General features: G+C 39.8%; 2 protein-coding genes across 20 annotated transcripts in view; both read left to right on the top strand.

Moving 5' to 3' along the window:
• Nucleotides 1-27,177, top strand: part of ULK4 (unc-51 like kinase 4) — a 714,793-nt gene that overhangs the window by 92,093 nt on the left and 595,523 nt on the right. The gene's annotated exons all lie outside the window — the stretch shown is intronic.
• On the top strand, nt 11,868-15,052 carry LOC112208579 (V-type proton ATPase subunit e 1-like). Its single transcript, XM_063807468.1, has 2 exons — nt 11,868-11,992; nt 14,674-15,052. The coding sequence occupies exons 1-2, from the start codon at nt 11,868-11,870 to the stop codon at nt 14,951-14,953; spliced, it is 405 nt and encodes a 134-aa protein (XP_063663538.1). The 3' UTR covers nt 14,954-15,052.

The raw sequence follows: 27,177 nt of genomic DNA, 5'->3' as shown, positions 1-27,177 counted from the left end.
ATGATGAATCTATTTCAAAGGCTGTGATATTATGTGCTCCACTTTGGGCTCTTGCTCCGTATTAAGATGCACGATTGCACCACTTCCTCTTCTCTCTCGCCTAGCTTGAGTAGTATTGCTTTTCATTACTAGAACAACTACACATAATCAGTCCTGTCATTGTCCTTATTTTCCATAGTCCTCATTTTCAATTTATAACCTTTTTTCAAGAACAAATAGCACTTGTTGCACTTTCTGAGATATATGAATTATATATACATATATATGGACTTATTTTTCCCTATAGTTTTTCCATGTAGCATTTATTATGATTTTGTAAATATTCTAATTATAAAAATAATATGTGGTCTTCTAATTATGGCAATTTAGCTGTTGAGATAATCTTGCAAATTATATGTGATCCTCCCACATCAAAAAAACAAAACAAAACAAAAAAAACCACAAAAACAAACCTAGAGGGCGGGTGCGGTGGCTCATGCCTGTAATCCCAGCACTTTTGGGAGGCCGAGGCAGGTGGATCACCTGACGTCAGGAGTTTGAGACCATCCTAACCAATATGGTGAAACTCCATCTCTACTAAAAATACAAAATTAGTCAGGCATGATGGTGCATGCCTGTAATCTCAGTTACTCGAGAGGCTAAGGCAGGAGAATCGCTTGAACCCGGGAGGCAGAGGTTGCAGCGAGCTGAGATCGCACAACTGCGCTCCAGCCTGGGCGACAGAGTGAGACTCTATCTCGAAAACAAAAAACAAAACAAACAAACCTAAAAATGCAGGGTAAAATGTAACAAAAAGACTTGGGAATACACATGTGAATGAACAAGAAAGTGAGGGAAATTTTCAAAAGTCAGAAATGGCGGCAACTAAAATCCTGAAATAGTAATACTTTAAGGCTGTCTGGGACAAGACGAGATGGTGGTTATTGCTGTTGTATAATAGTTTTGAGGTTTGATACAATTTAAGAATAGAAGATGAGGCCTGAGGTTTGCCTTGAAGCAGTTAGATGGAGCTAAGAGCCTTGGAAGGCTATCCTTTTAGAAAAATGGGGCATTTTCAAAAAAAAAAAAAAAAAAAAAAAAGAAAGGCAACTCATTTACCTACATAGAGAGATAGAGAGATAACAAGTTAGTTTGTTTGCTTATTTATTTATTTGAGATGGAGTCTTGCCCTGTCGGCCAGGCTGGAGTGTAGTGGCGTGATCTTGGCTCACTGCAGCCTTTCCCTCCCAGGTTCAAGCAATTCTCTACCTCAGCCTCCCGAGTAGCTGGGATTACAGGTGTCTACCACCATACTCGGCTTATTTTTGTATTTTTAGTAGAGATGGGGTTTCACCATCTTGGCCAGGCTGGTCTTGAACTCCTGACCTCGTGATCCACCCGCCTTGGCCTCCCAAATTGCTGGGATTACAGGCATGAGCCACTGCGCCCAGCCGAAGTTTGTTGATTTTTATCTTCAGCTCTAGAAATAGCGAAAAAAAGTCTTACATATAATTTTTCAACTGCAGTTTTTTTTTTCAATTTTATTCATGTATCAGGGTGTGAATTTATACTTCTCCCAAACTGGGAAATTAACATAAAAACCACGCCTGGGCTCGTGGTTCTGATAATTGTCGAGGAGCTGTATTGGGCTTACCCTCTTGCCAATAATAATAATAATAATAATAATAATAATAATAATAATAATGCATCTGGATGGAACATAAAAACAAAAGTAGGTAGAAGCTGGAGGCAACACACTACCTGAAAGAAGGGAAGTGACCTGGCTGAGCTGTACGTTTAACTGGCTTATCCTTCTGCAGATGTGCTAAGTTCACACCAAGGGAATAGAGTTTAGGCAGAAAGTGACTTCTTCCTGGGGCAAGGAACTGAGGTTGGAATTTGGCCCTGCTGGGAAAGGGTGGTGCAAATGAGTAGGGAAAAATCATAGTAAGAGCAGAGTCACAAAATATGTGTACAAGTTCCTTTACAGTCATTGGCTAACTTTGAAGCTGTGCATGTGCTGAACGACACCCTGTGGAACCCAGCAGAAAGCAGCAGCTGGGAGGTTAAAGCGTTGAGCAGAAATTCCAGCAGTTGCTCAGTGCTAGGGAGATAAGAGTTTGGAGGTGAAGTCTCACCAAGTAAAGAGGGGCTTGGTAAACACCTTTAACTTTCCATTGAAATTTGAGAAGGGCCATGCCACACCTTAGGACTGAGCGTCCTGTACCGGGACTAAGGGCTATATCCTAGGGCTAAAGGAAAAACAAGAAAAGACTGGTACTAACAAAAGCAAAAAGAAGCCTTCACAGGATTGAGGTGATTGGACGGACGCTACTTGCCAGAACACAACTCAGTACTCTGTAGAGGAAAATAAGGTTATCCAGAGTCTTTATTATATATTGTCCTGAAAGCTCAGAGGAGAAACTGTTGGTGACCCTGACTTAGATAAAGAGATTTTAGACATAACACCAAGAGCATCATCTATAAAAGAAAAAAAGTTAATGAATTGGACTTCATCAAAATTAAAAACATTGGCTCCACCAAAGACCCTGTTAAGATGATGAAAAAGACAAGCTAGACACATGGAGAAAATATTTACAAGCTACATATCTGACGAAGGACTCATATCTGGAGTATGTCTCAAACCTCAACAGCAAAAAATATTCGATTAGAAAATGGGCAAAAGACATGAGAAACGTTTTACCAAAGAGGCTATATGAATAGCAGATGAGTACCTGAGAATATACTCGTCATTATTATCCGTTAGAGAAAAGCAAACTAATTCTGCAACTATACACCTATTAAAGCAATATAATAGTGGCAGCACCAAGTGCTGTCAAGGATGCTGAAAAACTAGCTCTGTATATTGCTGATGGGAGTGCAAAATCATGCAACTACTCTGGAAACATTTTGGCCATTTGGTAAACTAAACATTTGCTTACCATATTTTAACTCCATATTACATATCCATATGAATATTCATATTACATATTTACTTTGAGCTTTTTTTCAGAAGTATGAAATCTTATGTTCATACTTAGAATACTACTTAGTAAGAGAAATGAACTATTGATACCCAACAACTTGGTTGGCTTTCAAGGGCATTATGACGAATGAAGTGTCATATTAATATACCATTCTTGAAATTACAGTGTGAGAAAACAGATCAGTATGTATTAGTTCATTCTTATGCTGCTATGAAGAAATACCCAAGACTTGGTAATTTATAGGGAAAAGAGATTTAATTGACTTGCAGTTCCACATGGCTGGGGAGGCCTCAGGAAACTTAAAATCATGGCAGAAGGCACCTCTTTACATGGCGGGAGGAGAGAATGAGTGCTGAGTGAAGGGAGAAGCCCCTTATAAAACCATCAGATCTTGTGAGAACTGACTATTATGAGAATAGCATGAGGGAAACCACCCCCATGATTCAGTTATCTCCACCTGGTCCCACCCTTGACATGTGGGGATTATTACGATTCAGGGTGAGATTTGGATGGGGACACAGAGCCAAACTATATCACAGTGGTTGCCAGGGGTTAGGGATATTAGAAGAAGAGGGAGAGTTTGAGTGCATAAGGATTGTATGAGGGAGATCTTCCTCATGATTGATTGGTTCTGTTTTTTGATTGCAGTGGTAGTTGTGTGAATCTACACATGTGGTAAAGTGATGTAGAATTATATATACACATTGTACCAATGGCAGACTTTTGGCTTTAATATTGTTCTATAATTATGTAAGATGTTACCATTATGGGAAACTAGAAGAAGGGCATATGGGACTTCTCTGTACTGCTTTTTCTATTCCCTGTGAGTTTATAATTATTTCACAATAAAAGTTCAAAAACACTTATTGGGTGGATGTCACAGTCAGAACATAATAGAAGACAGAATCAGTGAATTATAGGTCTGTTTAATAGAAATGACTCAAACTGACACACAAAGCAAAAAGAATGAAGAAAACAGAACACAGTGTCTGAGATTTTGTGGAATAATATTACATAAAATTATCTAACAGTCACATGATTTGACTCTCAGAAGGAGATGAAAGAATGAGATAGAAGGAATATTTGAAGGGATAATTGTTGAAAATGTTTCCAAATTGATAATAATGTCAGCTCACATTCCAAGAATCACACCGAACCCTGACCAAGATAATCTAAAGAGGACTACATCTAGGCTCATCATGGTCAAACTGCTGAATATCAAAACTAAAGAGAAAAGTCCTAAAAGCAATTAGAGAAATCCTATATATTCCATGCTGGGAAACAGTTACATGAATGCGTGCTGACTTCTCCTTGGAAACCAAAGATGCCATTAGACAGTGGAACAATATTTTTAAAGTGTTCAAAGAAAAAAATCTGCTATCCCAGAATTCTATATTTTGTGAAAATACTGTCAAAAATAAAAGGGAAATAAGGAAAAAAATGAGTAAATTAGTCTCCAAACTGAGAGAATTTGACTAGAAATGTTAAAGTGAGTTTTTCTTGTTAAAGTTAAATGAGCAAATATAAACCTGGGTTTACAAGAATAATTGAAGAGTACTATAGTGGTAAATATGTTGGAAAATAAACAATTTTTCATAACTTGTTAAATCTATTAAGGCCAGAAAAATGTGTGTTTTATAACACAAGTAGAAGCAAAATATATGACAGCAGTTGTACAAAGGGTTGGAGGAACACATGCGGAAGTGTTTAATGTGAATTTTATTGTATCCCTATATTTTATGTGTATATTATGTTTTATGTATATATTGTATATGTGAGTGTTTTTTTTGGACAGAGTCTCACTTGGTCACCCAGGCTGGAGTGCAGTGGCATAATCTTGGCTCATTGCACCTCTACCTCCTGGGTTCAAGTGATTCTCATGCCTCAACCTCCCGAGTAACTGGGATTACAGGTGTGTGCCACCATGCCCGGCTAATTTTTTATTTTATTTTTTAGTAGAGATGGGGTTTCATCATGTTGGCCAGGCTGGTCTTGAACTCCTGGCCTCAGGTGATTCATCCACCTTAGCTTCCCAAAGTGCCGGGATTATAGGCACGAGCCATGGTGCCCTGTATAGCCCATAATATAATATTATGAGCTGATATTGTATATGTTCTTACACATATGTGAAATAATATAATGTTGATTCAGGGTTACTTCTGATAATTTATGCATGCTATTATAATTGGAAGACTATCCAGTTAAAAAAAAAAAAAAACCCTGAAAAACGAGAGTAATTACTAAATAGTGAATAGAAGAGATAAAAAGGAATACTTGGCTAATCATAGTGCCGTGGTGTTTACAACTAATTGATTGTAACTAGTTACAGATTTGTTTCTTCTCCACTCCCACTGCTTCGCTTGACTAGTCTTAAAAGAAAAACTAAATTACCATCTAATCAGGAATAATAAGTCAGGAAAGGAGGAATAAAGGAAGAAAGATAAAATGGGGCAAATAGAAAGCAAATGAGAAGATGATAGACTTAAACCTCACCATATTAATAACTGTATTAAATATGAGTAGCCTAAATATTCCCATCAAAAGGCAGAGATTGTCATATTGGGGGGGAAAAAAAAGACCTAGCTGGTCCAGTGGCTCACACCTGTAATCCCAGCATGCAGGGAGGCCAAGGCGAGTGGATCACTTGAGGTCAGAAGTTCAAGATCACCCTGACCAACATGATGAAACCTGTCTCTACTAAAAAAAATACAAAAAAAATTAGGTGGATGTGATGGTGCACGCCTCTGTAATTGCAGCTACTTGGGAGGCTGAGGCAGGAGAATGGCTTGAAACCTGGAGGCGTAGGTTACAGTGAGCTGAGATCCCACTACTGCACTCCAGCCTGGGCGACAGAGTGAGACTCCGTCTCAAAACAAAAACAAAAACAAAAACCTAGCTATATACAGTTTATATGAGACATACTTTAAATGGGAAGTTAGACTTAAAAAATAGAAGATATACCATGGAAACACTAGTAACAAGAAAGCTTAAGTAGCTATATTAATAACAGTAGAAATTAAGAGAGTATTACTAGAGATAAAAACAGGTCATAATGAAAATTTCAGTTCATTAGGAAGCATTAACAATCCTTAATTTGTCTGTGTGAAATGAGACTACTTTAAAATATATGAAAGAAAAATTGACAGAACTAAAAGAATTTGATAATGACAAATTCATTATTGTTGGATATTTTTAAAATAAGTAGATAAAAATTATGTGAGAACATGGAAGATTTGAATGATATTAATGAAATTGAAATAACATTTATAGAATGCTAATTCCCACGATTATACAATACCTTTATTTTGAAAGCATACTGAATAGTCACTAAAACAGACCATATTCTTGGCCATAAAACATCTCTTTATAACAAAGTATTGAAATTATTTATAATATGTTCTCTGACCATGATGGAATTAAATTAGAAATGTCTAACAAGAGGAAATCTAGAAAATCCCCCAAATGTCAGGAAATTAAGAAAAATGCTTGTAACTCATGGGTCAATAAAATCTCACAAATTTTTAGAAAATATTTAAAGCTGAGTAATAAGGGGAACCCAACACATCACCACATTTGTGATGCTGCTAAATTGGGTGTAAGAGTGAAATAATTCATAACTTGAAATGCTCAGATTAGAGCAGTAGTTCTGAAAACTCTGTGCATCACAATTGCCTGGAAGGTTTACTAAAACACAGATTGTCAGGCTGGGCGTGGTGACTCATGCCTGTAATCCCAGCACTTTGGGAGGTTGAGGCGGGCAGATCACTTGAGGCCAGGAGCTTGAGACCAGCCTGGCCAAGGGTGGTTTAGTAGAAACCCTGTCTACTGAAAGTACAAAAATTATCTGGGCATGGTGGTACACACTGGTAATCCCAGCTACTTGGGAGGCTGAGGCATGAGAATCGCTTAAATCTGTGAGGCGGAGTTAGCAGTGAGCCAGAATCTTGTCACTGCACTCCAGCCTGGGTGACACCTTGCCCCCCCAAAACAACAAAACACACAGATTGTCAGACCCCACCTCCAAAGTTTCTCACTCTGTAGATTTTGAGTGGGGCACAGTAATTCGCATTTCCGGTAAGTGCCCTTGTGGCTTTTGATGCTGCTGGTTTAGGGACTATTCTTTGGGAGCCACTGTATCAGAAATCAAGAATGTTTTAAGTTCCAGTTTAAGAAGCTAGAAAAAGGAGAGCAAATTAAACCCAATGCAATTCAAATAAAGGAAATAATAAAAATAAGAGCTGAACTCAATGAACTCGATAAGTAACAATAGATAAAAAATTATGATGTCCTGTGTTCCCAGAGGTAGAAAAGAATAAAAGAGATGAAACCAAACCAATAGTTCATATTGATAAATTGCATAAGATTTTTAAATCTCTAGCTAGATTGATCAAAAGAAAGTAAAGAGAAAATACAAATTACTAACATCAAGACTGGGAGATAGCAGTATGAGTCTAATGTATGTTAAAAGATACTAAGGGGATAATCTGAATAATTTCATACTTGACAAATGGAAAAAGTGCTTGAATAACAGAACTTTCTGGAACTGATAGAAAAATTTGGGGAGACCTATATCTGTTAGTACATTGTTAAAAACCTTCCCATGATAACAGTTCCAGGCTTAGATGACTTCCCTGATGAATTCAACACACATATGCTGTGAATCACACATACACAAGCGCATATTATAGTAGATACATTAATACAGGGGTCCCCAAACCGGGCTGTGGACCAGGACTGGTTTATGGCCTGTTAGGAACCGGGCTGCACAGCAGGAGGTGAGTGGTGGGCCAGTGAGCATTACTGCCTGAGCTCTGCCTCCTGTCAGATCAGCAGTGGCATTAGATGCTCATAGGAGCGTGAACCCTATTGTGAACTGCGCATGCGAGGGATGTAGGTTGTGCACACTTTATGAAAATCTAATGCCTGATAATCTGAGGCAGTGCAGTTTCATCCCAAAACCATCCCCCTAACCCTGGTCCATGGAAAAATTGTCTTCCACAAAACTGATCTCCGGTTCCAAAAAAGGTTGGGGACTGCTGCATTAATATATATTGATACTTAATTATATTCAGTCAACATCAGGTCTACTTAGCTTTATGAGAAGGTACAAGACAAGCAACACAGCATGAATGATAACAGCATAGTGGAGGTCTTACGATGTACATATAGCTTGCATGTGGTGGTAGATGAGGCTGAATGGGTGTGGACCAACTCAATTGAGGGAAATCATGTCTAAAATTGTTTGAAGTTGTTTTGTTACTGAGTTTTGACTGTTATCTCCCTTTCTATCATCTGTCTGTTCTTGTCTGTGTAAACATCTGTATCTGAGTTTTTAAAATATTCTGGATACAAGTTCTTTATCCAACATATGGTTGGCAATATTTTCTCTGTGGCTTGTCTTTTTATTTTATAGTATCTTTAAAACATTCTTAATTTTGATGAAGTCCAACTTGCCAATTTTTTCTTTTACGAATGGTTCTTTTGTTGTCTTAAGTCTTTCTAATGCAAGGTCACAGAGTTTTTCTCGTGTGTGTTTCTAAAATTTTTGTAGTTTTGAGTTTTGTATTTTAACCTACAATAAAATTTTAGTTAATTTTGTATAGGGAGTTAGGTATGAATTGAGGGTTTTTTAAATTTATTTAAAAAAATTTTTTGGTATCCAGTCAACAAATATTTAATGAGCACCTTCTTTGAGCCAAGTAATTGGGTAGACCCTGGAGGCAAATAAGCAAAACAGGTGTTGCCCCTGTCTTTGAAGTTGAAGTAATAAAGGAGACTGAGAAGGAGCAACGGTTAAGTAGAAACTCCAGAAAGTTGCTAATGGAGGGAAAGAGAGGTGTGTGTTCTGTGAAGGAGAAAATGGTTATCTTTTTTACTTTTGAGTTACATAAGTTGAAAATAGACATTTCTATTGGATCTGGTAAGATAGGGTTATTAGTGACTCACAAAGAAAAATTTGAGATGGGAGCCAGATTGGGGTGATTGTATAGAAAACTAGAAGTGAACAAGTGGTGAATCTACATCTAGATAAGGCTTTTTTTTTTTTTTTTTTTTTAAGACAGAGTCTTGCTCTGTTGCCCAGGCTGGAGTGCAGTGGCGTGATCGGTTCACTGCAACCTCCGCCTCTTGGGTTCAAGTGATTTTCCTGTCTCAGCCTTCCAAGTAGCTGGGGATTACAGGAATGTGCCACCACATCTGGCTAATTTTTGTATTTTTCATAGAGATGAGGTTTCATCATGTTGGCCAGGCTGGTCTTGAACTCCTGACCTCAAGTGATCCACCCACCTTGGCCTCCCAAAGTCCTGGGATTACAGGCATGAGCCACCGTGCCTGGCCTTCTAGTTAAGTCTTAGAAAAAGTTTGGCTCTGAGTGTGAGGCATATGTAAGGGCTAATGGAAAAGATTAATCCTGGGGGGAATCTGGGCATTGAAGATAGAGGTTGGAGAAAGGCCAACTGAGGGTAGATAGTTCTTAAAATGAGTGGAAGGGAATGACCTAGGGTAATTGGTCTTAGATCAGAGAAGGAAGGGACACTATCCACTATAACAGGAAGAAAAGATGAATAAATGTAAATGAAGTGGGTAAGATTTAGTGTTGGATGATTTATCTCATTGAGCTCCTGGACTCAAGCAATCTGCTTGCTTTGGCCTCCCAAAGTGCTGGGATTATAGGCATGAAACACCACACCCAGCCTTGAATGAGCTATCTAATATATAGTGGCTTCTGACTCTGGGGTACAGCAAGGTCACCGTGAGAAAGAGAATAATGAGGTAGAGCAAGATGGTGGAATAGAGGATTCCACCTATCATCCCTCCTGCAAGGATACCAAATTAACAAGTATCTACACAGTAAAAGCACCTTTGTAAGAACCAAAAATCCGGTGAGCACTCATAGTACTGGGTTTTAACCTCATATTGCTGAAAGAGGCACCAAAAACAAAACAAAACAAAACAAAACAAAACAAAACAGTTCTGAATTGCCAACACCACTCCCCGATCCCCGCCCTAGCAGCAGCCTGGTGTGGAGAACATCTCTGGGCACTGGGGGTGGGAGAACATAGCAATTGTGAGGCACTGAACTCAGTGGTGTCCTGTTAGAGCAGAAAGGAAACCAAGACCAAACTCAGCTGATGCCTGCCCATGGAGACAGCATGTAATCCAGCCCTAGCCAAAGGGGAGTCACTCATCCCAGTGGTGGGAGCTTGAGTTCCTGCAAATCGTACCACTGAGCGCTGCAGCACTCTTTGTGTACAAGACTGCCTTTGAAAGGCAGTCTAGGCCATAAGGACTGCAACTTGTGAGTCTTAGTGCTGAATTAGGCCCAGAGACAGTGGACTGAGGGGGCACATGACATACTGAGATGCCAGCTGGGGCAGCTGGGGAGTGCTGGCTTCATTCCTCCCCCAACCCCAGGCTGCATAGCTCGCGGCTCCAAAAAAAGACCCCTTCCTTCTGCTTGAGAGAAGAGGGAAGAGTGGGGGAGGACTTTGTCTTGCACCTAGGATACCAGCCCAGCCACAGCAAGATAGGGCATCAGTTAAAGTCACGGGGCCCCTGTTTCGGGCCCTGGCTCCCAGATGGTATTTGTAGAACACCCTGGGCCAGAAGGGAACCTGTTACCTTGAGGGAAAGGACCCGGTCCTGTCAGCATTCATTACCTGTGAACCGAAGAGCCTTTGGGCCCTGAATAACCAGCAGTGATACCCCCATATTACATTTTGAGGGCCTTGGTGAGTCTCTAAGAGTTGCTGGCTTCAGGTGAGACTTACCACATAACTAGTTGTGGTGTATGGGGCAAAACTCCTCCTGCTTGAGAAAAGCAGAGGGAAAAGAAAAGGGGACTTTGTCTTACACCTTAGGTACCAGCATGGCCAAAGAGGGTAGAACACCAAAAGGGCTCTTGGGATCTCTGATTTCAGGACTTGACTCTTGGGTGGCATTTCTGGACCTCCTGGGCCAGAGGGGGAGCCCACTGTCGTGAAGGGTGAGGCCCAGGTCAGGCAGCATTTATGACAAGCTGACTTAAGAGACCTTGGGCCTTAAGGGAATATCAGTGGTAGTCTGGCAGTACTCCTCATGGCCTGGTGGTGGCTACAGGTGAGGATCCTCTCCCTTGGAAAGGGGAAGGAGGAAGGGAGGGACTGCATTGTGTAGTTTCAGTACCAGTTCAGCTGCACTACATTAGAACACCAGGTAGACTTCTAAGGTTTTTGACTCTAGTCCCTGACTCCTGGATGGCACTTCTGGACCCACCTGGGACTTAGGGGACCTTGCCGCCCTGAAGGGAAGGACAGGCCTGGCTGGCTTTGCCACCTGCTGATTGTACAGCCCCAGGGCCTTGAGCGAACATAAGCAGTAGCTAGGGAGTGGTTATAGCAGGCCTTGGGTAAGACCTAGCACTTCTCAGGTCTGACCCAGTGCTATCATAGTGGTGGTGGCCATAGGGGTGCTTGTGTCACTCCACCCCAAGTCTTTAGGTGGCTCAGAACAGAGAAAGAGGGAGAGAGAGAGAGAAAGGGGGGGGGGGGAGCGGAGAGAGAGAGAGAGAGAGAGAGAGAGAGAGAGACTGACTGACTGACTCTGTATGTTTGGGAGAAAGTAAGGGAAGGGAATAAGAGTGTCTGCCTGGTGATCTAGAGAATTCTTCCAGATCTCATCTAAGACCATCAAGGCAGTACATGTCTGAGTCTGCAAGAACTACAGTGTTACTGGGCACGGGGTGCCCCCTAAAGCAGATACAGCCTAGATCACAACACCCAAGTCCTTTCAAATATCCGAAAAGCCTTCCCAAGAAGGATGGCTACAAATAAGCCCAGGCAGTGAAGACTATAATAAATACCTAACTTTTCAGTGCCCAGACACTGAAGAATATCTGCTAACATCAACACCATCCAGGAAAACATGACCTCACCAATGAACTTTATAAATAAGGCACGAGGGACCAATCCTGGAGAAACAGAGATAGGTGACCTTTCAGAGAGAGAATTCAAAATAGCTATGTTGAGGAAACTCAAAAGAAATTCAAGGTAACACAGAGAAGGAATTTAGAATTCTATCAGATAAATTTAACAAAGAGATTGAAATAATTAAAAACAATCAAGCAGAAATTCTGAAGCTGAAAAATACAGTTGGCACACTGAAAAATATATTGGAGTCCTTTAGCAGAATTTATTAAGCAGAAGAGAGAATTAGTGAGCTTGAAGACTGGCTAATTGAAAATACACAGGCTGGGTGCAGTATCATGCTTGTAATCCCAGCACTTAGGGAGGCTGAGGGTGGATTGCTTGAGCTGAGGAGTTTGAGACCAGCCTGGGCAACATGGTGAAACCCCGTCTCTACAAAAAATACAAAAATTAGCTGGGTGTGATAGTGTGAGCCTGTACTCTGGAAGCTGAGGTGGGAGGATCACTTGAGTCCTGGAGGTGGAGGTTGCAGTGAGCAGAGATCATGCCACTGCACTCCAGCCTGGGTGACAGAGTGAGACCCTGTCTCAAAAAAGAAAAAACAAGAAGCACGCCTACAAGATCTAGAAAATAACCTCAAAAGAGAAAGTCTAAACGTTATTGGCCTTAAAGAGGAGGTAGAGAAAGATAGAGGTAAAAAGTTTATTCAAAAGAATAATAGAGAATTTCCTGAACCTAGAGAAAGATGTCAGTGTCCAAGTACAAGAAGGTTATAGAACACCAAGCAGATTTAACCCAAAGAAGACAACCTCAAAGCATTTAATAATCAAACTCCTAAAGGTCAGGGATAAAGAAAGGCTCCTACAAGCAGCAAGAGAAAAGAAAGAAATAACATAAAATGGAGCTCCAGTACATCTGGCAGCACACTTTTCAGTGTAAACCTTAAAGGCCAGGAGAGAGTGGCATGTCATATTTAAAGTACTGAAGGAAAATAACTTTTATCCTAGAAGGGTATATCTGGTGAAAATATCCTTCAAATGTGAAGGAGAAATAAAGACTCTCCCAGACAAACAAAACCTGAGGGATTTCATTAATACCAGACCTGTCCTACAAGATATGCTAAAGGGAATACTTCAGTCAGAAAGAAAAGGACAGTAATGAGAAATAATCATCTGAAGGTAGAAAACTCACTGGTAATTTTAAGTACACAGAAAAACAGAGAATATTGTAACACTGTAATTGTGTGTAAACTACTTCTACTATAAGTAGACTAAAATATGAGCCAATCAAAAGTAATAACTATATCAATTTTTCAAGATGGTCAGTGCAATGAGATCTAAATAGAAACAGCAAAAAGTTTAAAAGCAGGGGCATGATATTAAGGCATAGAGTTTTTATTAGTTTTCTTTTTCCTTGTTTGTTGGTTTATGTAGAGTTAAGTTGTTATCAGGTTAAAATAATGGGTTATAAGATAGTATTCGCAAGCCTCATGGTAACCTCAAGCCAAAAACAAACAAACAAACAACAACAAAAAAACACATAGTGGATACACAAAAAATAAAAAGCAAGAAACTAAATCATATCCCCAGAGAAAATCACCTTCACTAGTGGAGGACAGGAAAGAAAGAAGGAAGAGAAGATCACAAAACAACCAGAAAACAAATAACAAAATGGCAGGAGTAAGTCCTTACTTGTCAATAATAACATTGAATGTAAATGGACTAAACTCTCCCGTCAAAAGACAGAGACTGGCTGGATGAAAAAACAAGACCCATTGATTGTTGCCTACAAGAAACACACTTCACCTATATAGACACACACAGGCTGAAAATAAAGGGATGGAAAAAAATATTCCATGCCAGTGGAAACCAAAAAAGAGCGGGAGTAGTTATATTTACATTACATAAAATAGGTTTCAAGACAAAATCTGTAAGAGGAGCCAAAGAAGGTCACTACATAATGATAAAGGAGTCAGTTCAGCAAGGTGATATAACAATGTAAAATATATATGTACCCAACACTGGAGCACCTAGATATATAAAGGGAATATTATTAGACCTAAAGAGAGAGACCTTGATACAATAATGGCTGGAGACTTCAAACCCCATTTTCAGCATTGGATGGATCTCCCAGACAGAAAATCAACAAAGAAGCATCAGACTTAATCTGCACTATAGACAAAAAGGATCTAATATTTACAGAACATTTCATCCAAGGGCTGCAGAATGCACATTCTTTTTCTCAGACATGAATTATTCTCAAGGTTAGACCACATTTTAGATCACAAAACAAGTCTTAAAAAATTCAAAAAATTGAAATAATATCAAGCCTCTTTTCTGACCACTATGGATTAAAACTAGAAATTAATAAGAATTTTAGAAACTTTACAAATACATGGAAAGTAAACAATATGCTCCTGAATAGTGGGTCAGTGAAGAAATTAAGAAGGAATTTGGGGGCCAGATGTAGTGGCTCATGCCTGTAACCCCAGCACTTTGGGATGCCGAGGTGGGTGGATCACAAGGTCAGGAGTTCGAGAGCAGCCTGACCAACATGGTGAAACCCTGTTTCTACTAAAAAAAAAAAAAAAAAAAAAAAAAAAAAAAAAAAAAATTAGCCAGGCATGGTGGCGTGCACCTGTAATCCTAGCTACTGGGGAGGCCGAGGCAGGAGAATTGCTTGAACCTGGGAGGTGGAGGTTGCAGTGAGCTGAGATTGTGCCACTGCACTCCAGCCTGGGCGAAAGAGTGAGACTCTGTCTAAAAAACAAACAAAACAAACAAGAAGGAATTTGGGAAATGAAGCGGTGGGGCAGAGGCTGGCAGCTCAGGCAGTGACCATGCATATCATGGCCTCATGGTGCCTTTTGCTGTGATGAGCATGTTCTGGGGCTTCGTTGGCTTCTTGGTGCCTTGGTTTATCCCTAAGGGTCCTTACTGGGAAGTTATCATTACCATATTGGTGACCTGTCCAGTTTTCTGCTATCTCTTTTGGCTGATTTCAATTCTGGCCCAACTCAACCCTCTCTTTGGACCACAGTTGACAAATGAAGCCGTCTGGTATCTGAAGCATCATTGGCCTTGAGGAGGAAGATGTGCTCTACAGTGCTCAGTCTTTGAGGTCACGAGGAGAGAATGCCTTCTAGATGCAAAATCACCTCCAAACCAGACCACCTTTCTTGACTTGCCCATTTTGGTCATCAGTTGCCTTAAACATCAGCACCACATTTAAATGTCTTATTCTACAATGAAGTGTTTTTTCCTTCATTTTTTACACTTTAACGAAGTATGTCCCTACTTAAACTGAACTGTGCTGACTCCAGAAAATGATTATGTACTCTTCTGAGATAGAAGATGGTCTTCTTCTGAGAGATATGTTACTGCCTCCTTGGAATCTGTGCATTTGAAGATGGCTCCTGCCTTCTCACATGGGAACCAATGAAGTGTTTAGAAACTGCTGCAAGACAAGTAATACTCCAGTGGGGCAGTCAGTAGGAGAGCATTTTCAGAGGGAAGAGCTGTCTCAACAGAATTACACCTTACTGTATTTTCAGGATGAATTTATTATTTCTGCCGTCTTTTGGAATAAATTATTTTTCTGCTTTCTATGGGGGGGAGAAAAAGAATTTGGGCCAGGAACTGTGGCTCATGCCTATAATCCCGACACTTTGGGAGACTGAGGTAGGCAGATCACCTGAGGCCAGGAGTTCCAGACCATCCTGGGCAGCATGGTGAAACCTTGTCTCTACAAAAAAAAAAAAAAAAAAAAAAAAAAATCACACAAAAATTAGCCAAGCCTGGTGGCACATGCCTGTAGTTCCTGTTACTTGGGAGGCTGAGGTGGGAGGATTGCTTGAGTCCAGGAAGTGGAGGTTGCAGTGAGCTGAGATCATGCCACTGCACTCCAGCCTGGTTTCAAAAAAAAAAAAAAATTGAAAAATTTCTGGAAACAAATGATAATGTAAATACAGCATACCAAAACCTTTGGGAGGCTGGGCATGGTGGCTCATGCCTGTAATTCCAGTACTCTGGGAGGCCGAGGCAGGTGGATCACTTGAGGACAGGAGTTGGAGACCAGCCTGGCCAACATGGTGAAACCCCATCCCTACTAAAAATACAAAAATTAGCCAGGCATGGTGGCAGGCGCCTGTAATTCCAGCTACCTGGGAGGCTGAGGCACAAGAATTTCTTGAACCTGGGTGGTGGAGGCTTGCAGTAAGCCAAGATCACACCACTGCACTCCGGCCTGGGCGACAAAGTGAGATTCTGCCAAAAAAAAAAACAAACAAAAAAAACCCTATGGGATACAGTAAAAGCAGTACTCAGAGGTAATTTTATAGCTATAAGTGCCTACGTCAAAAAGAGGAAAAACTTCAAATGAACAATCTAACAATGCATCTTAAAGATTTAGAAAAGCAAGGGAAACCAAATCTAAAATTAGAAGAAAAGAAATAATAAAGATCAGAGCAGAAATAAATGAAATTGAAATGGAGAAACAATATGAAAGATCAATGAAACAAAAAGTAGTTTTTCCAAAGAGTTAAAACAAAATGACAAACCTTTAGCCAGACTAAGAAAACCAGAAGATCCAAATAAATAAAATCAGAAATGAAAAAGGACACATTACAACTGATACTGCAGAAATTTAAAGGGTCATTAGCGACTGCTATGTCAACTATATGCCAATAAATTGGAAAATCTAAAAGAAGTGGACAAATTCCTAGATACATAAAATCTACCAAGATTGAACCATGGAGAAATCCAAAACCTGAACAGACTAATAACAAATAATGAGATCAAAGTCATAATAAAAGTCTCCCAGTAAAGAAAAGCCAGGAGCCTGATGGCTTCACTGCTGAATTCTACCAAACATTTAAAGCAGAACCAACTGATACCAATCCTACTCAAACTACTCAAGAAAAATAAATACATAAATAAAATAAGACGAGGAGAGAGTACTTCCAGAATTACTTTACAAGGCCAGTATTACCCAGATACCAAAATCTGACAAAGACATTCAAAAAAAGAAAACTATGGGCTAGTATCTCTGATGAATATTGATGCAGAAATCCTCAACAAAATACTAGGAAACTGAATTCAGCACTACATTGGAAATATCATTCATTAGAAAGAGAATAATGAGTACCCAAGGGATTTGAGTAGAGGAGGAGATATGAAGTGTCATCTCAGAGATGGGGAAAGCTGGCCCTCTAGGGAAAGAGAATAGGGCTCTACAGAAACCAGGTTTGTGCTGGAGAATTCTTGGTGAAAGAAGTTAGTCAGCCTAGTTTATGCTGTTCTCCAGAAGATAGCTGAGTTTCAGTCAAGAGAGGGGTTGGATCTCTTTGAGGGAGAGAGTGGCCACTTACAAACCCTCTTGCACAAAGCCCTGTGTTTCTGAGTCTTTTACCCAGGACCTAGTTTATCCAGTCTAATAGGAAAGCAAAGGAAGAAAAGCTGTGAGAAGTGAAGAGAAGCAATTAGAAGACTAATTGGCTTAGTCTTTTGTTTTGTTTTGTTTTATACAAGGTCTCACTCTGTCACCCAGGCTGTGGTGCAGTTGGGCAGTCTGGGCTCACTGCAACTTCTGCCTCCCTTCTGGCTCAAGCAGTCTACCCACCATAGCCTCCCAAGTAGCTGGGACCACAGGGGTGCACCACTACGCCTGGCTAATTTTTTAATTTTTTGTAGAAATGGGGTTTCACCATGTTGCTGAGTCTGGTCTTGAACTCTTAGATGCTTTTCTGGAAAGACTATCCTGTTGGATTTGAAGCTGAAGTTGAGCTTACATATATATATATATTTTATTAATGTGTCCTCATGGAGTACTTTGTATCCCATTCCTGCTTTGGTGTAGTTTTCTTAGTTGTTTTGTACACTGTATATTTTGAGGGGCCATAGGTTGCCATATTTTACATCAGACACAGTGTTTGATTATTTCTTGCTTCTTTGTAGCCCCAAGCTTAGACATATCATTTAAATCCTCCACATTGTTAATTTCAGTGAATTTACCCTTTTATCTGACAGCTAAATAGACTTCTTTTTTTGTTACTTTTTGGACAGTAGGAGAGGCAAATTTGTTGAAAATGATAAAGCAAGAGTTGAATAATAATCACATTTTTGTGTGGAATGAAGTGAAACATTCTGGATTTGTTTCTTATATTAAGCTGTGATGCTGAAGTACATATCATTTGGGGAACTGCCACATTTGAATCACTTTTGCATACAAATTAAACATCTCACATCAAAGAATTCTTTAAAGACATGCTTTCTAATTTCTTAAAATGATGGAATTCATTTAATTTCTTATCTGACATCTCATAGAACAATTTTTAGCTTCTATGTTTGCTGCTATGACTAATTTTGGTGCTCGTTTTACCTAGGCTATGAATGTACCTTTGCTGTATTTTTTAGGGCAGCAGGTATGAGACTAACATATTTGAATGTAGTGTAAGTTAGTAATCCTTGGGAACCTAGCAAAGCATCACATTTAATTTTCTACTAGATGAAAGAAACATGGAAACAGAATTAGAGATGGAAAGAATTGCATAAAACACAACTAATCAGAGCTGATCCCTGAAGCAGAAAAATGCAATTTAAAGTGAGCTTCCTTTGTATTTCTACTATTTGAGGAGTGTTGAAGATATGACTTTTAATAGTATAGTAACAAGTAAATAATACTAGTTATATTTAGCAAGCTCGAAATTGTAATATTGGAGTTCTCTATGCCATAACTTATTACGGCATCTAAAGGACCCAATTTTAATTACAGGGCAATAGTAACTTGGCTTCTTAAGAAAACATTCATATAGGAGGCATAGTTGTGGTTCTGTTTCAAAATGTGTGTCATATAACCCTTGATAAATGTATGTATCATCCACACTGCAATAGATGCTTACATTAGATACAGAAGTGGGGACCTGCCACAGCAGTGTGGCAGTACCTGGATTATATGCCTCTGGCTTGGTTTTCTCTGCCTGGAATGGTTTCTCCCTCCATATTCATCAGGTTTTGTTTGTGGTTTCCAGAGGGCAGCTGTGAGATTAGAAAACGGGTATGTTTCTCTTTCCAGTATAGTTGCTAAGAGTCATGGTCAAGGTACCCTATATTGGTAAGAAGATGCAGAGCATTGTTACTGTTATCATAGGTAGGTTTCAGAATGGGGAGGCCTCTGCTGACTGCCAGTCTTTTTTTGCACCTTCCTCTTTTAGCCACTGCCATGCAGTTGCTTGATGGGTAGATTAAAAGGGGGAATTCAGAGGCCGATTCTGTGATACATCTCTGAGATGACGTATGCATTGTTATCTCTTGTGATCCCGATAGTTTTTTTTTTTTAAACCAAGGATGGGTGTATAGGCCCACTGAACAGATGTGAGATGGATTTGGGCTAAGACTCCATGTAGCACCTGATCTAGGTAAGTTCTTGAGTATTGGACTGTGGTGGCACTTGAAAGGGTCTGGGTAATTCCATTTCTTCAGTGCTCAGTCACATGATAAATGCTGAAGACTCCCTGGGGAAGGAAAGTGTTTTGGAACTATGGCCACTTTGCAGGGGTTTCAAGGAACCTCTCTCTAGGTTACTTGGGGAGCTCTAGGTCTATGAAGCAGGTTAGATCTGGGATCTGGGTAAGAAGCTGTGAATTCTTTATGGGACTTGAGTTAGGTTTCTGCTCAGTAAATCTAGAAATTTTCTTATTAAATATCAAGCATCAACTTAGGAGACAGACACCTGATGCTCAATTTACCATTGATTCTTGTGGGTCAGAATATTCTGATCACCGCATTGCCCTTTGACTCACTGTGGCAGTTGTGCCCACCTTGTCTGTGCAGATAAGGGCTGCTACTGGCCTTTACTAATCCCAGATCTCATGATTTCCACTGCGATCAGAGAACCAAATTCCATTGTTAGTATTTCTCACTGTCATCTCTGGCCTATAAGGATAGCCACCTTAGAGCTCTTCAAAGATGCTGGTGCCCCCTTCCTTAAGACGGTCTCCCAGGGTCACGTAAGAGGGATGGTTTAAGGGGTGGCTGAGCAGGCTGTACTTTGTTGAGTCATTCCAGTGTTTTCAATTTCCAGAGCTTTTAGATTCTGTCCTCTCTGGCAGTGGTTCTCAACATTGATGGCATGTTGGTGTTAACTGAAGAATCCCGAGGCTCCTAAATTTGAAGAGGAAAGGTTGATTTCTTATGCAGCCTGCAGGTTGGCTATCTTGACGGGCTGGGAAGTGTGGCCTCTGGCAGAAACTGAAAGCAGGCACTTCGAGGGAGGGAAGAATGGAACAGGAATTTATGCCAAATGAGTTGCCTAAGTATACATGTTTAATGATTATAGGATAAGCTGTGAATATTCATGAAAGGGGTCACATGCATGTGTAGAAAGTAAACATGCATGTTACATGCAGCCCATGTTCACTTTGGGGTGGAGACTTAACATTTAAGTGCATTACAATTAGGCCCTAGGTGAAGCAGAAGATGGGAAGGCACTCAGTACACAGCCTCTGTAAACCGGCCGGAACCAGTCCATGGTCCATGATCTCTTATCAGGAGAAAGTTACTGAAATCAGTCTCTCGTCCAATCAAAACTGTTGTTTTGGCTTGTGAATAGGGGAGGTTTTCAGTTAGTCAGCATCTGGCTGTCAGTGGGCTGCAGTTGTTTCAGTAGTGCCTGTCTTGAGGCCAGTGCTTATTTAGCTGCTAGAGAAAAACAAAAAATCCTGTGGCAGTTAGAACATAGTTTATTCTTTAAGTGTCGGGTACGTGATCTAACCCTTGCCTAGCATGGCCTTAGGTCTTGTTTGTGATTTAGCATCTTATTGCCATGAGGAGTCTGTTCTGTCAGTCTTATGCTCTCTATTTTAACATTTAAATAAGTTCTTATGCCCAGGCTGTACCCCATATCATTTAATCCATATCTCTGGGGGTGGATGGAAGTGTCTCTAGTCTTTAAAGCTATATGGGTGATTCTAATGTGCAGGCAATATTGAGTACCACAGTAGCGGTTCTCAAAGTGTGCTCCTAGACCAGCAGCATGAGCATTAATTGGCAACCTGTTAGAAATGCAAATTCTCAGGCCTTACCCCAGATCTACTAAATGAGAAACTCTGAGGAAGGGGTTTTGCAATCTGTGTTTTTACAGACTCTTCAGTGATTCTGATGCACCCTAAAATTTGCAAACCACTGCTCCAGAGTATGCTGGGGAAATTGTAGCATTTTGACTTCATTAGAGGCAGTGTTTCAGTTGTCCAGCCTAGCAGACTTCCAGGTGTTTGAATCTCTGGTCTCCCAGGTGAGGCATTGTGAATGTGAGCTGCAGACCTGCTTTTGAGACTTGGTTTGATTCTCTGGGGAGATATTTTTCACCACTGCTTCGTTTAGTATCAAGGTCTCAACATTTCTTGCCAGACTCTGTTGCAGGCTGGTTCATTTCTTATTAATATATCCTTGAGTTACCAACTTAATATTAATGGTCTCCTATTTGATACTACACTATGGGCAGGAGCTGAGGGTTGTCCCTTGTTCCATTTCAAAAGGTCATTTCAAGGTCACCAAGAGTTTAGCACATCTCCCTCCACCCACCTGGGGTTAAAGTATCCTGATTCTCTCTGTTGTCTCTATTTGTTCTCTGTTGTTCTTTCTCTATCTCTCTGTTGTCCTGTTTTCTCTGTTTCCTCTTTTCTTCAGTTTTCTTCTTTTCTATTTTTGGTCTTTGAGGTTTTCTTAATGTCTTGCAAATTTAGGTATGCATTTCATAAAGATATTTTATGCAGCATTTTTTGTTCCTTTCAGTAGGAGTAATATGCAGAAGATTTTGTCTGCTATTCACCAGAAATGGAAAAAGTAATTTTAATTGAGTAATTAATTTTGAACTATAGATTTATTACAGATTTATTGCAATTTGATACCTAATTTCTTGACTTAGTGTGCATGGCAAGATTGATCAGTACATTTTTTAAAATGAAAACAAATTTTTTTAAAGAGTAGTTTTCGGCTGTGAATCCATCTGGTCCTGGACTTTTTTTGGTTGGTAGGCTATTAATTATTGCCTCAATTTCAGAGCCTGTTATTGGTCTATTCAGAGATTCAGCTTCTTCCTAGTTTAGTCTTGGGAGGGTGTATGTGTCGAGGAATTTATCCATTTCTTCTAGATTTTCTAGTTTATTTGCGTAGAGGTGTTTATAGTATTCTCTGATGGTAGTTTTTATTTCTGTGGGATCGGTGGTGATATCCCCTTTATCATTTTTTATTGCGTTTATTTGATTCTTCTCTATTAGTCTTGCTAGCGGTCTATCAATTTTGTTGATCTTTTCAAAAAACCAGCTCCTGGATTCGTTGATTTTTTTGAAGGGTTTTTTTGTGTCTCTATCTCCTTCAGTTCTGCTCTCATCTTAGTTATTTCTTGCCTTCTGCTAGCTTTTGAATGTGTTTGCTCTTGCTTCTCTAGTTCTTTTAATTGTGATATTAGGGTGTCAATTTTAGATCTTTCCTGCTTTCTCTTGTGGGCATTTAGTGCTATAAATTTCCCTCTACACACTGCTTTGAATCTGTCCCAGAGATTCTGGTATGTTGTGTCTTTGTTCTCGTTGGTTTCAGCCAAATTCTACCACAGGTACAAGGAGGAGCTGGTACCATTCCTTCTGAAACTATTCCAATCAATAGAAAAAGAGGGAATCCTCTCTAACTCATTTTATGAGGCCAGCATCATCCTGATACCAAAGCCTGGCAGAGACACAACCAAAAAAGAGAATTTTAGACCAATATCCCTGATGAACATCGATGCAAAAATCCTCAATAAAATACTGGCAAACCAAATCCAGCAGCACATCCAAAAGCTTATCCACCATGATCAAGTGGGCTTCATCCCTGGGATGCAAGGCTGGTTCAACATACGCAAATCAATCATTGTAATCCAGCATATAAACAGAACCAAAGACAAAAACCACATGATTATCTCAATAGATGCAGAAAAGGTCTTTGACAAAATTCAACAGCCCTTCATGCTAAAAACTCTCAATGAATTAGGTATTGATGGGACATATCTCAAAATAATAAGAGCCATCTATGACAAACCCACAGCCAATATCATACTGAATGGGCAAAAACTGGAAGCATTCCCTTTGAAAACTGGCACAAGACAGGGACGCCCTCTCTCACCACTCCTACTCAACATAGTGTTGGAAATTCTGGCCAGGGCAATCAGGCAGGAGAAAGAAATAAAGGGTATTCAATTAGGAAAAGAGGAAGTGAAATTGTCCCTGTTTCCAGATGACATGATTGTATATCTAGAAAACCTTATACAAAAATTAATTCAAGATGGATTAAAGACTTACATGTTAGACCTAAAACCATAAAAACCCTCGAAGAAAACCTAGGCAATACCATTCAGGACATAGGCATGGGCAAGGACTTCATGTCTAGAACACCAAAAGCAATGGCAACAAAAGCCAAAATTGACAAATGGGATCTAATTAAACTAAAGAGCTTCTGCACAGCAGCAGAAGCTACCATCAGAGTGAACAGGCAACCTACAGAATGGGAGAAAATTTTTGCAACCTACTCATCTGACAAATGACTAATATCCAGAATCTATAATGAACTCAAACAAATTTACAAGAAAAAAAAAAACAACCCCATCAAAAAGTGGGCAAAAGATATTAACAGACTCTTCTCAAAAGAAGACATTTATGCAGCTAAAACACACATGAAAAAATGCTCATCATCACTGGCCATCAGAGAAATGCAAATCAAAACCACAATGAGATACCATCTCACACCAGTTAGAATGGCAATCATTAAAAAGTCAGGAAACAACAGGTGCTGGAGAGGATGTGGAGAAATAGGAACACTTTTACACTGTTGGTGGGACTGTAAACTAGTTCAACCATTGTGGAAGTCAGTGTGGCGATTCCTCAGGGATCTAGAACTAGAAATACCATTTGACCCAGCCATCCCATTACTGGGTATATACCCAAAGGATTGTAAGTCATGCTGCTATAAAGACACATGCACACGTATGTTTATTGCAGCACTATTCACAATAGCAAAGACTTGGAACCAACCCAAATGTCCCACAATGATAGACTGGATTAAGAAAATGTGGTACATATACACCGTGGAATACTATGCAGCCATAAAAAGTGATGAGTTCGTGTCCTTTGCAGGGACATGGATGAAGCTGGAAACCATCATTCTCAGCAAATTATGACAAGGATGAAAAACCAAACACCGCATGTTCTCACTCATAGGTGGGAATTGAACAATGAGGACACTTGGGCACAGGAAGGGGAACATCACACACCAGGGCCTGTTGTGGGGTGCGGGGAGGGGAAGGGATAGCATTAGGAGATATACCTAATGTAAATGATGAGTTAATGGGTGCAGCACACCAACATGTCACATGTATACATATGTAACCTGCACATTGTGTACATGTACCCTAGAGCTTAAAGTATAATAATAAAAATTCTTTTAAAAAAAAGTAGTTTTAGGTTTACATCAAAATTGAGAGAAAGGCACAAAGACATCTCATATACCCCTGCCCTCACACATGTACAGCCTTCCCTATTAACACCCTGCACCAAAGTGGTTCATTTGTTCTAGTCGATAAACCTACATTGACACATTATTGTAACCCAAAGTCTGTAGTTTACATTGTGCTTTGCTCTTGGTGTTATAAATTTCTTTGGGTTGAGAAGAATGTATTAAAACATCTATCTACCATTATAGTATAATACAGAGTATTTTCACTACCCTACAAAGCCCCTGTGCTCTGCCTATTTTTTATTTTTCCTTTCCCCTAACCCCTGGCAGCCATTGACCTTTTTACCGTCTTCATGGCGTTGCCTTTTCCAGAATGTTGTATACAGTCTGTGGTTCATGTGCTGCTTCTCTAGTGGTTGGTGTTTTGCAACCCTGGTGTCAGATTCATGACATAAATGTTGGTACAGATCTTAGCTGCTATACAAATGCTCCTCTACCCTAAGATATGGATGCAATAGTTTACTGTTTTATTAGCAATTCTTTTAAAGTAGTACAACTCCTTCATGACTACCTCTAGCTAGAGTGATGTTTTTGAATTGAATGATTAGGGTTATCTCTCAGTCAGGATAGGCTAGCTTATGTTATGGTAACAAAAACCATCAAAATCTCAGAGGGTTGCTGCAGGCCTAGGTGGCTTTTGTGGGCAGCTGACCTCAGCACTCCAGGCTGCTTTCATCTTATGTGGCGTTTCTATCCAGCATAGTGCCTTACAGTTTCCTGAGGCAGAGGAAGAGAGTATGGAAAATTGCACATAGGAATACATACATCATTTCCACTTTCAGTTAATTGGCCAGAACTAGTCACATGGCCCTGCCTGACTCTAAGGGGGCTGGGAAATGTTTTTGTGTCAAGGAAGGGCAGGAAACTGGACAGCACTATCTATTACTTTTTAAGGTTGATTCTGCCTAACTTAGGCATAAAGGGTATTTATTAGAAGAAAATGAACAAGGTCAAAGGCTCCAAGAGAAGATTGGAATAGTCTGCTATTCCTGGCAGCTGGACCTGGCAGCTCCTGAGGGTTTCTGGACCTGGACTCTCTTGGAGTCCTGTTTGGGGATACTGCTAGAAGGAAAAAGTGAACGTCAGCTGTTCCTTCACTCTATGTCCAGGTTCAGATTCCTGAGCAAGAGCCTTGCTGGCTGCAACTTAGGTTGTGGCTCTGCCCTTGACTGTACCAGACTGTAGGAGGAAAGGTGTTTCTGAAGAGAGCCCGGGACCCTTTCAGGTTTTGTATGTGAAGGGCAGAATGTCTGATTTGCCATTCTACAGACCAGGCACAGTGCAGGAAAGGTATTTCCTCAAAAGGAAGTTGAGTGGTGTTAAGAAGAGGGGCTGGATGACTGGTGACCAAAAAATGGCAGATTTCTTTTGTAGTTGACATTTGTTGACATCTAATTAAAAAAATCCGGGAAGTTTGTAAAGTTTGTTTATCTAGTATCTCCAAACTTTTTAAATGACTGTGAAAGACTGTATGAGAAATCTACTTATGCATTTTACTTGCTTCTCCTGACAGTTCATTATCTTTAAGCGAAGGAATCTACCAGTTACAGATTGTTTGTTTACATTTAGGCCTCAACAGGGAAGTGACAAGATAGCAGTCCTTACTTCTCCTTGATTTAGCTTTAGGAGTTAGATGCCAATTACAGATGCCAGTTTGAATGCATTTAGCCAATTAACATGCAGAGAATTAGAGATAATGTTAAAACTTTGATTTTGATGCAGATGTCACCAAAGAGATCTTATAGACAACCTTGCAAGGACATTTTCAGGGTTATTAATTACAGAACAGAATTTTATTCTCTTCAGTTTCATTATCTGTCTCCCCTGGCATTATTGGCCTTCCCTTATCTGTTCAGTATGTCCATTTTCTTTTTTAACCAACACTTGTGAAACCAAGAGTTTGAAGTTTCAAGTAGACAGATGTGATTTTACTTGCGAAGGCTTAATCAAATATACAGCATCCAAAGGAATCTAAGATTTAATACAAATAAAATAGCACATGGATTAAAAAAGGAGTGGGGATTATGAGATTTACAGTGTTCTTATTTTATGTGCCCTAGCTCTGTTTGTGTCATTGAAAGTAGTGTTCTAAGAAACCACTTAGAACAAAGGGCAAAGTGGTATCAAATAGAATTCCCTCTTCATTTGGGATTGTGGAATGCCTCTTATTTCAGGGGTTAGGGAAGAATACCGAATTATTTTAAAAGTTGTGTTGTTGTTGTAATTACTACTGTATCTCCCATTGGAGTAGTTAAGTAGGGTTTTAAAACATCCCTTTGGTCTAGTAAAACACTGACCATAATAGGAAATGCCTGATATTTTCTGAGTCAGGAGCTTAATTCAGTTTCTTTTTGTAACTGCTAATTGTATATCCACTAACATGGAAGTTTAACAACTATATTTTGAGAGTCAAGAGCAAGCAAATTATGTCTTTGCAAGTATTAGAATATTAGTTGTATAACTGCAGAACTTCCACATTTATTAGAATTAGCTTCCTAATTCATCATCTTCCTGTATTTTTCTTAAGAGACGCAGTCCAGGGCATATGAGATTGAAGCACATTTGACCTTTTCATATCTATCAGATGACTTCAGACAAAGCCAAAAAGGCCTAGCTCCACCCAGTCATACTTGTTATAAAATAGGTTTTGATTTCAAAGAAGTAGTTTGGAAAATGGCAGTACAGTCTTAAATTACTATTTGCAGTATTGAGCCAACCAGTCATGGCTGTGGTTGCCCAAGAATAGTTTCTGTTAGGTTAATAGAACCA

The sequence above is a fragment of the Pan troglodytes genome, chromosome 2 (assembly GCF_028858775.2).
Source record: "Pan troglodytes isolate AG18354 chromosome 2, NHGRI_mPanTro3-v2.0_pri, whole genome shotgun sequence".
Taxonomy (NCBI): domain Eukaryota; kingdom Metazoa; phylum Chordata; class Mammalia; order Primates; family Hominidae; genus Pan; species Pan troglodytes.
The sequence above is the reverse complement of the archived record's forward strand: the minus strand, read 5'-3'. Positions and strand labels throughout refer to the sequence as shown.